General features: G+C 41.9%; 1 protein-coding gene across 2 annotated transcripts in view; it reads right to left on the reverse strand.

Annotated features, from left to right (window-relative positions):
- The window catches only part of CC2D1B (coiled-coil and C2 domain containing 1B), a 37981-nt gene that overhangs the window by 21896 nt on the left and 2480 nt on the right, over positions 1 to 13605 (reverse strand). For both annotated transcript variants that reach the window (XM_063297946.1, XM_063297947.1), the window contains 7 exons: positions 12611 to 12743; positions 12324 to 12424; positions 10748 to 10864; positions 9571 to 9702; positions 6883 to 7189; positions 6584 to 6708; positions 5310 to 5385 (listed from right to left, as the gene is read on the reverse strand). In XM_063297946.1, the coding sequence (XP_063154016.1) occupies positions 5310 to 5385; positions 6584 to 6708; positions 6883 to 7189; positions 9571 to 9702; positions 10748 to 10864; positions 12324 to 12424; positions 12611 to 12743 (991 nt within the window). The remainder of the gene's footprint in view (positions 1 to 5309; positions 5386 to 6583; positions 6709 to 6882; positions 7190 to 9570; positions 9703 to 10747; positions 10865 to 12323; positions 12425 to 12610; positions 12744 to 13605) is intronic.

Raw genomic sequence — 13605 nt, forward strand, 5'->3', positions numbered from 1 at the left:
GGTGTCATGTTCACTGTTTCAATGTAGTTTATACATTGTAACGTTTCACATGCCATGGCGCTGATGCACGTTTCTGTTTGGGAGGGAGCTGCTGTGAAACCTTGTACCAAGCTCTGTATCTGTGTTCATTACAATGGAATGTGTTTGGGTTATGTTCTCTGTTCAAGGACTTTTCCCGCAGACCATCAGAAACCATTAGGAGCACCTGTGAACTTGGGAAGATTCTACGGGGGGGGGGGAGGGATTTCATTTGCATCGAGGGTTTTTAGTTTGCATTTGGCGCGCTTTTATCATTCTCAGCTTTCTCTGTGATCCTGCATACTATTCTTTAATAAATCAGATATCTTTGAATTCCTGCTCATGAGTCTGATAGTGTTTTAGAATAGGCAACCATTACATAAAGCTGAGAATCACCAAAATTGTACCGTTAGCTCCTACCAAGATTAGTTTCTTGCGAGGGAAAATAGTTAACGATGGCCGAGTCCAAGTTTACAACCGGGGGACTTGAGGAGACGGCTACCTTGATGCCCGAGTCAACGGTCAAGAGCGGAGAATTGAGCCTCACCCCAGAACCTTCAGATTTCCGGGCGGAATCGAGTTCCAGTCCTGAGGTGGAGGAATCTGACGATGGGGGAGAACCAGAGCAACCGGCACCCAGCGAATCGCCCGCAGAGTTGATCACCTGGGATGAAGTGGGAGAACCCCAGCCAGGGACGTCCCAGGCGTTCTGGAAGTATCGGTTCCCGCTGACCCCAGACGTAGAATCTACCATGGTATCAACAGAGAGACAGCTAACACGCGAGGGAGGGAGGAATCTCAAACCCCTGAAAGGCTAAGAGTGATGGAGGCCAAAATAGAATCGATGGAGTACATGCTAAGAAACCTGTCTCTGTCATTGGGGAGGGGGCAGGGGAGGCGCGGAGAAGATCCCAGCTTCACGCAACCATCCCCCATCCTCCCATCCGGACCGCCGGCGGAGCAGGGCCAGAGATGGCTCTGGACTGAATCTCCACCCCGCAGGGCTCGATCACCAGTGTCCCCGCCGGAAGAGGGAAAGCTACTGTAACCTGGGGCCCAACCACTCAAGCAGCTGCCGATTCCGCTCCAACCAGAGTGGGGGTGAGAGACTTTTCTGTCAAGTTTGATGGAGTTCCAACCAAGTTATCTTTCTTTCTAACTAATGCTAAAAGTTACGTGAGGCAGTTTGGAGCATACTTCCCTTCCGAAGAGGCTAAGATAACTGCCATTGCCACCAAGTTGAAGGGTCGAGCCGCTGACTGGTATGTTCAATTAAGTGAGGCTGACTCCCCTGCGCTTGATTATTTTGAGGAATTCATGTGGGCGTTAAAGCTGCATTTTGAGGATCCTCTGGCCAAGACAAGAGCTAAGAAGGCGCTGAAGGATCTTACCCAGGGGCAAATGTCTGTAGCTGATTATGCCCTAGAGTTTAAGGCTCTAGCTGGGAAAATCCCCGACTGGTCTCAGTCAACCTTAATAGAACAGTTTAAAGAGGGACTCAACCGGGACGTCCTACGGTGGGCGTTGTGTAGAGACGACCCAGAGTCATTGTATGAATGGATCTGTCTGGCAGGCAAGGCTGAGCACACTCAGCATAACTTAATGCAAGCTAGATGATCTAAAAGACCACCCGCCACCATGAGGGCACCCCAAAGTGCTGCGACTGCTCCCCGGCCAAGCTATAGAGCCTGGGATGAGGAGAGAGATCGGCGCTATGCGAGGGGTCAGTATCTCCGATGTGGAAAGGAAGGGCATCGAGCAGCTGATTGCCCAAAAGCCAAGGCTGGAGATCGAGCGGGCAAGCCGCCGGCCAAATCACCCCCCCCCGCGGCGGATGACAGCAGCCAAGGGCGCAGCCGATGCTGAGGAAGTATTCTACTCCTCGGGAGAAGCTGAAGACGACTCTAAGGAGCTGGTGGGAAACGCCAGCCACCTGCCATGAAGAGCGCCTGTGGGCAGGTGGAGGAGGATGGGAGCGAGGATGCTATGGTGAGTGCTGACTGTCCCATTTTAGCAGTAAAAGTGAAATTGGGCTCCCGCACAAAAACTACAGAGGTCTGGGCTTTGGTTGACTCTGGATGTTCCAGGTGTCTAATTCACCGTGATCTGGTTGCTGCTTTGGACCTGCCTAGCTTCCCCCTCCAGCAGCCTTTGATCTTCACACAGTTGGATGGTTCAATGGCGGGGGGGGGGCAGCAACCCATTTCACTGGAACTGTTGCAATGCAAATGGGCAGCCACCATGAGACTTTAAAATTCGTTGTAGCACCTGCTGGCAATTCCTTGGTAATTCTGGGGATCCCCTGGTTGACCTATCGAAGCCCATATATATACTGGGAACACAGAACTGTGACTTTTAAAGATGGGTTTTACCAAGCTCCTACAGTGGAGAGAGCTGCACGTGCGGGGGTTGGAAGGGCTGTGATCGCCACGCCGCGCCCTAGCTTGGCACATTTAGAAGGCTTGCTCGATCGATACCAAGACTTTGCAGACGTATTTGGGGGAATGGAAGATCAGCTACCCCCCCCCCCACCGGAAAACTGACTGTGCGATAGAGTTGGTTCCCAATGCTCAATTGCCCAAGCCAAAAAATTATCCAATGACTCAGAAGGAGCTTGAGGCATTATGGGACTTTATTGACAAAAATCTGTCAAGGGAGTTTATTGAATCTGCAAATTCCCCAGTTGGGGCCCCTGTGCTATTCCGGAAAAAGAAAGATTGCACGCTTCGACTCTGTACGGACTATTGAGGGTTAAATTCCGTCTCAATTCTCAACAAATACCCTCTTCCGCTCATGAAGGACGTTAGCTCATTTGTCTAAGGGCAAGATTTTCTCCAAGCTCAATCTTCGCGAAGCCTATTTCCACATCCGCATACGAGCTGGGGATGAGTGGAAAACTGCTTTTAATTGCCCACTGGGTTCATTTCAGTACAAAGTCCTCCCTTTTGGGTTGGCAGGGGCACCCAGAGTCTTCATGCAATTGATTAATGAAGTATTACATGATCATTTGTTTAAAGGGGTCCTGGTTTATTTAGATGATGTTCTCATTTACACTGAAACCGAGGAGCAACACGAACGCCTCCTCAAACAGGTGTTACGCAAGCTTAGAAATGCCAAACTGTATGCCAAACTTTCCAAATGTGAATTCCACAAGACCCAACTTGACTATCTGGGCTATCGGGTGTCTGACAAGGGCATTGAAATGGACCCTGCAAAAATTCAGGCGATTTTAAGCTGGGAACGTCCCCGCACCCGGAGGCAATTGCAAAGTTTCCTCGGGTTCAGTAATTACTATTGCCGATTTATCCAGGGGTTCGCTGAGATTGCCTTGCCCCTCACTGATTTACTCCGTACCAAGGGCTTGGGGGAGACACGCAAGGTAAAACACCCTGGAGCAGTGCTGAATTGGACGCCTGAATGCCAGGCAGCATTCGAAAAACTGAAATCCCTTTTCACTGCTGAGCCTATTCTACAGCACCCCGATCCTGAACGCCCCTTTGTGGTCCAAGCTGATGCTTCTGACTCCTCAGTTGGGGCTATTTTGTTACAGAGAGATTCTAAAAATCACTTAAAAGCCTGCGCTTATCTGTCCAGGAAATTTTCTGAAACCGAACGCCGGTGGCATGTTTGGGAAAAGGAGGTGTTTGCTGTAAAAGCCGCTTTGGAAGCCTGGCGTCACCTCCTTGAAGGCGCTAAATGCCCTTTCGAGATTTGGACCGATCACAGGAATATGGAAGCCCTCCGCACCCCCCAGCATCTCAGTCCTAAACAAATTCACTGGGCTCAGTTTTTCAGTCATTTCAACTTCCAGTCAAAATTTATCCCAGGAAAGAAAAACTTTCTGGCCGATGCTTTGTCGCATTTACCTCAGGATTTTGACCAGGGGGCAGATGTGGTTGGGACTGTTCTCACTGAACCACAACTGGGCTTAGTTGCTGTCACTCGGAGCCAGACCCGAGCACGGGGAACCCCACCCCCAGCCCAGTCTGGGAAGCGGAAAGTGCAAGTTCCTTGTCAGTTACAGAAGGAACTGAAATCTGACACTTGGTTGCTGCATACTATTCTTTAATAAATCAGTTACCTTTGAATTCCTGCTCATGAGTCTGATAGTGTTTTAGAATAGGCAACCATTACACTAGGAAATAGTGATAAATTGCAGCACACTTTAATAAGACCCCAGGAAAACAAATCAGCATTAAGGACATCACAGATTAAAACAGCCCACTTAAAAAGGTATCTATGGGTGTGGTTGTTGCCTTGATGAGGCCCTGAGGAATTTTATTGAGACTGTTGTTTCTCCTTCTTGGATTTTATATTTTATATTTGTATTTTTATGATGAACCTGTTTTTATGGTATTTTAATCTTTTATTATTTGATCTGATTGCAAACCACCCAGAGTCGCTTTGGTGAGATGGGCGGTGAAGAAATGCAAGGAATAAATAAATAAATCTACCAAACATCCAAATGTGCCCTTTAACTACAACTAATTTTAGTAATTTGTTGGCTGTCCAAGCAGCTACAACTGCATGGATGTGAAATAGAGGCAATGGCTTATATTCATTTGTTTATTAAGAAAAACCAGAAGGTATATTTATTGGAAACAAAACAGCAATGGAAATAGAGGCAAGCAACAAGCATGCCTGAGGTACAAGATTACACACTTCCAAGCAATGAAAAATGTAAGGCATCCAGATTTAAGCTTAGGCATATCCAATAATAACCACCACCACCACCAGAAAAATGTTCAGCAAAAAAACCAGCATTGTGTCAGTACTTTTTGCAAGGGTTTTACAAACACAAGTGCGCAATGTCACTCACTCACTCACTCACTCACTCAATCTGATTTGTATAGCCGCCCATCTCATAAGAAGTGACTCTGGGCGGCTTACAACTATCAAATTAAAAACAACAATTATATAAATACAATCATCATAAAAATATAAAACAACTGTTACTAAAAATTAAAATATATTGAAAAGTAAAATATACAGAAAGCTAAAAGATCTATACGCCCTTTTCCAAATAATTCACAACTTAATAAGACGGATGAAAAAAATCACTAGCCATATTTACTATGTAGATCCAGAGTCGCTTTTTAGGTTCTGGAAACCAAACTGTAAGTTACTGGAAAATTTAAAACCTGAAAATCCAACAGCTCCAGACTCTCAGGGTTTGTATGGCAGGATATCTGAAGGTATATGACTGCAAGGTGGCCTACTGCCATTCTTCATACTTTATCCATTGTCTTTTTTTAATTACTGTGTTGGCTGAAAAATAAATTCTCTCTTACCTTCCAGGGCAGGAGGCATATCCCTGAGGTCTACTGGCTGCCCACAATCCAGTGCTTCTAAAACCAGACTAAATTTCTGAAATATAAAGATAAGGTCTCAGAAGGTTAAAAGATCTATATGCTCTTTTTCAAACAATTCACAAGGCTATACAATTCACTGATTTTACATAGGACCCCAGATTATTTTCAGAATCCTGAAAATCTACTTCCATTTAAGGTAAGACATTCTCAAGTTTCTAACCCTCCGAGTGACAAAGATTATGCTTTAAAAAATGAAGACAGAAACAATACAGGGTTTTAAAAATTAAAATAAATTTCACTATTGGCCTGAAGTCTTATTTTCCTCTCTCTCTGATAGAGACCCTAGACCCTATCATTCGTCTCCATCACAGGTACATTATATCTTATCTCTCACAGCATCATTGTTCTTGCAAACAATTCCTAATTATATCATGTCTAGATAAAGTGGACAGCTGAAAGCCAAGTGAAACACATACTTCTAATTTGGATAAATTATTCTGACTGCATAACCTATTTACTGTATCTGAACACCAAGTAGAGATTTTCTAGTGCATGATTCTGATACTATAAGGAGTTTTTACCCCATTATGACTTTCCTACAGCAGTACTAATACAAAATGAAATTTTATAGCTGGGTTCACACATTGTGCTAAGCTATAATGGAGGTTGCTTGGTTTTAACTTCGCACAGTTTTGATTAAAGCCATTTGAAATAAACCAGGCTTATTCAATTAATTGTAGATGAGCAAATGTTAAGCAAATGATAGCTTAGTGCATGTGTGAGCCCAGTTCCTGAGTCACAACTGGTACATATAATTTTAATTCAATTTCATGGTCGCTTTTGAAGAATGCTGAATATTTAGACATAATGGATTCTAATCCTTCAGCCAGCTCTACTTCCCAATACATAAGGAAAACAGTAGTCCTTGGGATCCAATAGCCATGATGTAGTTTATAGACTTGCTCAGAGGAGAGGAAACTCTACTGCAGTGTTCTCCAAGTCACTGCTGTCCAGATGTGTTGGATTACAACCCCATTCGTAATGGAGTTCGACAGCCTATAAATCAAACAAACAAGCTAACAAACAAACAAATCACCTTAACTGGGAGTGAGGGGTTCTGTAGTCTGGATTATTTTAATATCTAGGGGCCATCAAACTGGGGAAGTCAGGGAAGAATTGTCTAAAGATTCAAAAGCCCACCACAAATTCTGGATTGATAAAGCTGCCTTGACTTGTGAATAATGGAGTCTCACCTTCCCAGTCCTCATATATTCTTTTGCCTTCTCAAGATCACCTCTCTGTTTGGCTTTCAGTGCTGCTAATTTGTACTCCTTCTCTCTTATCACAAGCAGTGCCCGTGTGCCAAGGTGTTTGGAATCTGAACAACATAATAAAGCCAGCCAATAAAACATCTCCTACAGAAGAACAACAGTTCCTTCCTCTTGAGCTTGGCCTTGCCCCCACCCCGGAAGGGAAAAGCAGCAAGATGGTTTATTTTTGTACATATGTAGAATGGATCCTTCATGAAAAGGCATCAACTAAAACTACTTACTGCTTTCAAAAGAAGCCTTTGTTCTCAGAGCATCTGTATTTGCATCCTGACTCTGGACAGCGGTTCTGTTTATAGACAATTGCTGATCACTGGGATCCTTTAGTTTATGGGCTGCTGCAAGGCCTTCCTTTCCTTCTTCCTCAGGTAATGTTACATCAACTTGATCACTTGAGCTTTTAGGCAAGTCACTGTGAGGCATGGCTTGTGGCATAGACAAAGAGCTCTTCCCAGATGCTACAGGTGGTGGCATTTCTTCCTCATTCACTTTTTTGCCATTCTTCAGTGCAGCCAACATGGATTCCAGTGTCTAGCAGCGATTGCAAGATAATGCCAGCTGATAAGTGTAACATCTCTTTACAGATACCCTAATCAAGCTCATTCACTACAGATATACTGGCAACATATACTGAACTGTAGGTAAAGGTAAAGGTTTCCCTTGACATTAAGTCCAGTCGTGTCCGACTCTAGGGGGTGGTGCTCATCTCCGTTTCAAAGCCAAAGAGCCAGTGTTTGTCCGTAGACACTTCCGTGGTCACGACTACACGGAACGCCGTTACCTGCCCGCTGAAGCGGTACCTATTAATCTACTCACATTTGCATGTTTTCGAACTGCTAGGTTGGCAGGAGCTGGGACTAGCAACGGGAGCTCACCCCGTCACGCGGATTCGAACCGCCGACCTTCCAATCAGCAAGCTCAGCAGCTCAGCGGTTTAACCCGCAGTGTCACCGCGTCCCTTGACATATACTGAACTGTAAGCAGAGCAAATAAAAGAAACATACATTTTTAAAGCACCTCAAAATTGCTGTAAAACTATATTGTTCCAATTAAGACAACCAACCAATCAATCTGTGACCTATCATTAAATCATGAAATGGGATGCTTCCAAAAGTATTAAAACTGATGCAGATACTCTAGTATATCTGCTTTAAGATCCAATATAGCCATGAGGCAAGTATTGATTTTAATTGCTTCTGCTGGCACTCTCTGGAGCCACAGAACTTAAAAGAAAATTCTACACAAATCTGATTAGAAGTCCGTCCAATGCCAGCATGCGCAGGATTGCAGCTCGAACTCTTTAAGTGATCAGCTAGAAATTACATGCACCGTAGAAATCCCAACTGGTAGATAAGGATGAAATCAACAATTGAAATCAGCTACTAGCACCACCAATTTTTACAGCAGCAACTAAACAAGTGAAAACTTTACAGATGAAGGCACTCATTGAAATGCCCAGGAGTTACATTTCCAACCTGAATGGATACTTCAGGTTGCTCTGTGAGATGCTCAAATTGTCACCACAGTGTCATGGGAATAGCACTGGTGTCAGAGCACTGACAACTAGGAAAATGTTCCCAATTTACATACAAAAAAACGTAAACTCATTTATTCATGCATGATTACGTGGGCATACGTGTGGGCAGGACTGGGCTCTCCACAGTATACCCACATAGCACTGCTGCTTTGTGAATTTCATTGCCACCCAGTTGGCTTGGGGGTGCAATTCAAGGTGCTGGTTGCCACCTTTATAGCCCCACATGGCATGTACCAGGTTACTAGCATGACTGCTTCTACCCATCCCGTTAGATTAGACATGCTCCGGGTCCCACCGGTGAAGCAGTGTCACTGGGTGGGTCCTAGGAAGCATCCCCTCTCTGTCATGGCACCTGTCTTGTGGAACTACACCCCCCCCCACACTGCGATACAGACAGCCCCAACCCTGCTGACCTTCCAGAAGGCTGTGAAGACCTGGCCATTTCCCTAGGCAACACACGCACAGCCTGTTGAGGCATGTGGATCTTGTCATTTGGGGCTGGGGTGCTAATGGAGCTCTGGTGTGGATGCTAGTGTATTTGCTATGTTGCTAGTGAGATTTTCTTGGAGCCTCGACTTGGGTTTTTTTTTATGTAATGTAATGGATTGTGATTGTGATTTTGTTTTTATTTGTTTGCCACCCATGGTATCTTCGGTAGAAAGGTGGCAATATAAATATGTTAAATAAATACATATATAATTACGTAAATAAAATCTGCTGGCTTTAAAATACCAGTAATCAGTAGGAAGACATCTCTGCTCTCTTCTCCACTACATGTACATCAGATCTCTTAATATATCCTCAGCAACAAAATTGGGACTATCTAAATGATCAGAAAACATAAACTGTAACAGCAACAATCAAAGCTGCTCTAAAGCAAGAATATTTTTATAATTTAATTTGTGACACTTGGTTAAAAATGCCTATAAACTATTTTAACGTTAGACAAATGTTTAACATTTAGTCTTAGCTAATTTTAGATTCCCTCTATTTTTCCCCCAAATATCCCCTCTGACTCTTTCAGACATGGCCTATACTGTGCCTGTTACAATTATTGTTAAAGGTTATCTAAATATCCAGGGAATTATTTATTAAACTTAGCTCTACCAAAGGAAAATATACTGAATAAGTCATTGCCTAAGATATATATCCTTTTTATTTAATGCAACAGAAACATTAAGAAACATGTGTAATTTATCCCCAAAAGTCCGATCTGTACAAAATTATAACAGAATATGATTAGCCTCCAACTGAAGTATGAAACTAAAATGAACATGATGCACTTTGTTCTCAGCACATTCTGTGACACTCCTGGCTTGCTTGAACAATTCCTCCACAGGAAAAATACAGTGCTTCTGTCAATAATCCAACATACCTTGAGACCTCGCTCATATCGTCGCACTTTGGCATTCTCACCAGCCTCCTTCGCATTCAGTATTGCTGCCTTATAATTAGCTATCCTTTCTTCTACTGTTTTCTGCAATCCACTGGAAATAGCAGGAATCATCTCAAAGAAGAAAAATAAGAGAGAAAATAAAGGAGACAAGAATAAGGTCTAAATAGGCCACTCAAGCATCAGGGCAAAGCTGCTACTTCAAACTTGCACAGCTTGGACACCAGACATAAAACCAAAGATCTTGGACAGAAGAGCATTTGTTCCTCAGCACCTCTGGGCCTTTTGCCCAGGAAGCAGCAGAGAGATGGGTGGAGTACCTCCGGAAACTATGCAGCCACAGGGTAACTGTAGGGAGAGCCTGAAGAATCAAAGTCTCAGACATTTCAGGTAAAGGCTGGACACATAGTTATTTAGAGTATAAAAGAACTATTCTCTCTTGTAGAAATGAGAGTGCAAAATAGTTCTCAACATTATGTCTACTTACAAAATTATTTCCTTCTATTGGGAGGGAGAAAACCCAACAGGAAAGCACTATATTCAGCCACACAAGAAGAACTGGTGGCAATTACAAAAGTTCTGCCAAGAGACTGATAGCCTAAGTAAATACCATATCAGCATCACTGCTTATCATCAAAAAGGATAACAAACAGAACTCACAGAGTAGATTCAAAGGAAAAGCCACCACATCAGAGAAACACATCAACAAAAGAGACTATCCAGAGATGGTCATCTTCATTCATGTTGCCTACAGACTGCTTGAAAACTGACATCTTAAGAGGTCCTTGATCATACTTACTTGCAACCATCCAAAAGATGTGCTCTAAATACACTATCAAGATAATAAAACCATATTCTTGCCTTTTATTATTCCCTCCTTTTAAAATGCTAATGAACTTCAAAACTGCTTTAGAACAAAAGCTAAAGGCTATGTCCCAGTACAGAAGGCAGAAATCTTTTAAAGAGGAACAGGAAACCTCATGCCCTTCAGATGTTTTGGGCTATAGCTCACTTAGCTAAGGCCAATACGCCTAATAACTGAGAACAATGGAACCATTATCCAAGGGCACTAGATTGGGAATGTATTTATGATATGGTGAATGCACTGAACAATTTGGGGTAATAACTAGATGATCATGTTGTTTCTTTCAGCCGTTACCTGTGTCTGCATATCAGTGTGCTGCTCTGTGGTTACAGGAGACACTTCCATTGTTTCTGTATCTCTCTCCCTGGTTTCTCCTCCATGTTCCTCTCCCAGGACTTCCTGCAACTCTGCCTAGAGTAAGAACCAAAGCAGTTATTGCCGCAGAAGAGCTACTTCTATTCTTAGTCCCCTGTTAGAATGAACTACAGAAAATTTAACATACTGTCCCAAACTTGGTGCCCTCTAGGTGTGTGCACTTCAACTCCCATAATCCCTAACCATCAAGGGCAATAATGTAATACATGGAAATAAAAACTGCCTTAAGTGCCACTGATGTAATAATTTCTGGAAAAAAAATACTTTTTTATTTCAGAAATTATAAAAACCAGTATTGATAAACATATCATATAATATGCAACTGGTTATTTCAACTAGCTAAAAATTATTTTAGTTAAAACCTGGTATTTGGCATGGGAGGAATGGGAGAACTATTCTGGAATTTTCTTTTTCTAAATTCAGGTGAAATTTATTATTTAAAGGTATCTAATACATTTTTCAGTAAATTATGAAGCTGTGCAACACACTCCTTTATGGATTCTATTCACAACCAATAAAATGAAATATCACAATTCAGCACAGTTATTTCCCAGAACTGCTCCTGCATTAATTGTATATAGTCTTAAATAGTAGCCTTCTTGCAAGATTCAATTCTAGATGTGCCACCTCTTAAAGTTGCAGTTAAGAATAGTTTCCCCCCCCCAAATTCTAGCCCAGGCTCTCAATCGTGGTAACATTATGTCAATTCCCTAACATCTTTCCTTCAAAATCTTATGTTGACAAATATTTTAATTTGTTGTAGACATATTAAGATTAAGGGGAAAAAGCTCTAAAGAGCAGAAAGAAAAACACTACTTGCAAGTTTTATTTATTTATTTATTACTAAAATTTAGCCACCGCCCATCTCCCCCAGAAGTTTGAAGTTTTCAATTTCCCACACTTCTACATCCTTACTATCTTCTGCAGGCACATGAAAGGCTAGCAAAACTTGTTTCATATCTTAAGCTGTGCTTGCTTGTTATGAGACCAACCAGAAATATTGACACACTCTTCTTAAAATTCAAAATTCAAGAAATCATGTCTAAATTTATTACTCCTACAGCACACATTATTACATATTTCTATATTACATGCCCATGTGTATCACTTCTGTTCTTGACTCCCAGAAACATCATTTCAGAAAACGACTTTTGCTCTAATCTGATCCGATACTGTGGAAATTCTTGTGTTTTAATTAGTATAGCTTAAAACAAACCAGACGTTCTTGCATTTCCCTCTCAATACACCTCAAATTCAACCTTTGAGGCAGTAGAGTATTATGATATCCAATCTTCCTTATAAGGCATCCTGGTGAATTTCCAGTGAATTGGGCTTCAATTCCCATAATCTTCCAGCCAACAAGACTGCTTTCTCTTCTGGTTGTAGATTATAGGATTTGAAGTTTACTATAGCCTGAGAAAAATGGTGTAAAATGATGGGGCCCCTTTAGAACTAAGGGGAAGAAAACAGTCTTCCAACAGACTCCCATATATACCAAAAGTTCGGTATCTTCCTCCAGACCTTCATCATCTTCCTCATCCACGTCTTTCATGCACTCAGCAGCCATCTTTTCAATATGATTCATGGGCAGAGGGGCTGCAGAAAATCAAAACCAAGAAAGCTTAAGGAAAGGAACTCAACATTTACCGTTGCAAAGTGTAATTCCCATAAGTGAAAGGAAGAAGAGAAAGATCCATAAGATTGCAGCTGAAATACAATTCCCAAGCAAATGTTCTTAACTGTTCTTAACTGTTCTTAACTTTTGTCAGCATATGTCCTTACATTTTCCTTTTGGTTTGCTTTTTCCAGTAGGCAAATTCTCTCCAGTAATAGCTGCTAGCTCAGCTTCCAGATCCCCATCGTCTTCTAAATCTAGTATCATCTCTTCAGGATTTAATTCTACAAAAATACCCATCTGTTGACAGGAAAGTAAGAACAGAAGTACCCATGTTACACAGATGTCTATGCAGGAGAAATTAAATTGGTAGCACTGCTTTAACCTGTTTCACCCAACACTGGTATAAATTTAAGGAATGGGGATTCTGTAACAAATGCCATCTGCTTACAGCAGCCTTTCTCAACTTTCTGACCCTGGAGGAACCCTTGAAATATTTTTCAAGCCTTGGGGAACCCCTGCACATTCAGGCTCAAACATAGGCCAGAAGTTACAAAATTATTAAATTTGCTTCATGTATAGGCCTATATACATGCATTAACAGTGTTCTTAAACTAAAAATAAACAATGAAACTTACTTCTTTAATGTGACATTGCCTGAATTTGATTTTTAAATGAATCCTGATCTCCCAGGGAACCCTTAGTGACGTCTCGTGGAACTCTAGGGTTCCACAGAATCCTGGTTGAGAAACCCTTGCTTACAGAGTTCCATGACATTTAAGGTAATGTGAACTCTCTACTGAGATTTGAAAGGTATTGTGATTTTTATTTTTTGGAGCTACCATATTCATCTTTACCCCCAGCCAAATCAAATTAAAATCTATGCAATTTTTAAAAACGTTTCTCCATTTTTAACTTTACTTTACGATTTAAAACCAGTCAGCTTTAGTAAATATTTAAGTAATTACAGCAAAGGAAATACTTAAAACAATTAAGAACATGTACAGTTTTCTGAAGAATACATTACATGACAGGTATCACATTTTAATACTAACCTTCCTTCTAGGAGCAAAAAGTGGTATATCCAATTAAGTAAGTGGCAATTTGGGCTTAAGATTCTTGGGTTCTCTAATCTAATGTTCCTTAAATTGAAGGGGTTCCA

The sequence above is a fragment of the Candoia aspera genome, chromosome 3 (assembly GCF_035149785.1).
Source record: "Candoia aspera isolate rCanAsp1 chromosome 3, rCanAsp1.hap2, whole genome shotgun sequence".
NCBI classification, from domain to species: Eukaryota; Metazoa; Chordata; class Lepidosauria; order Squamata; family Boidae; genus Candoia; species Candoia aspera.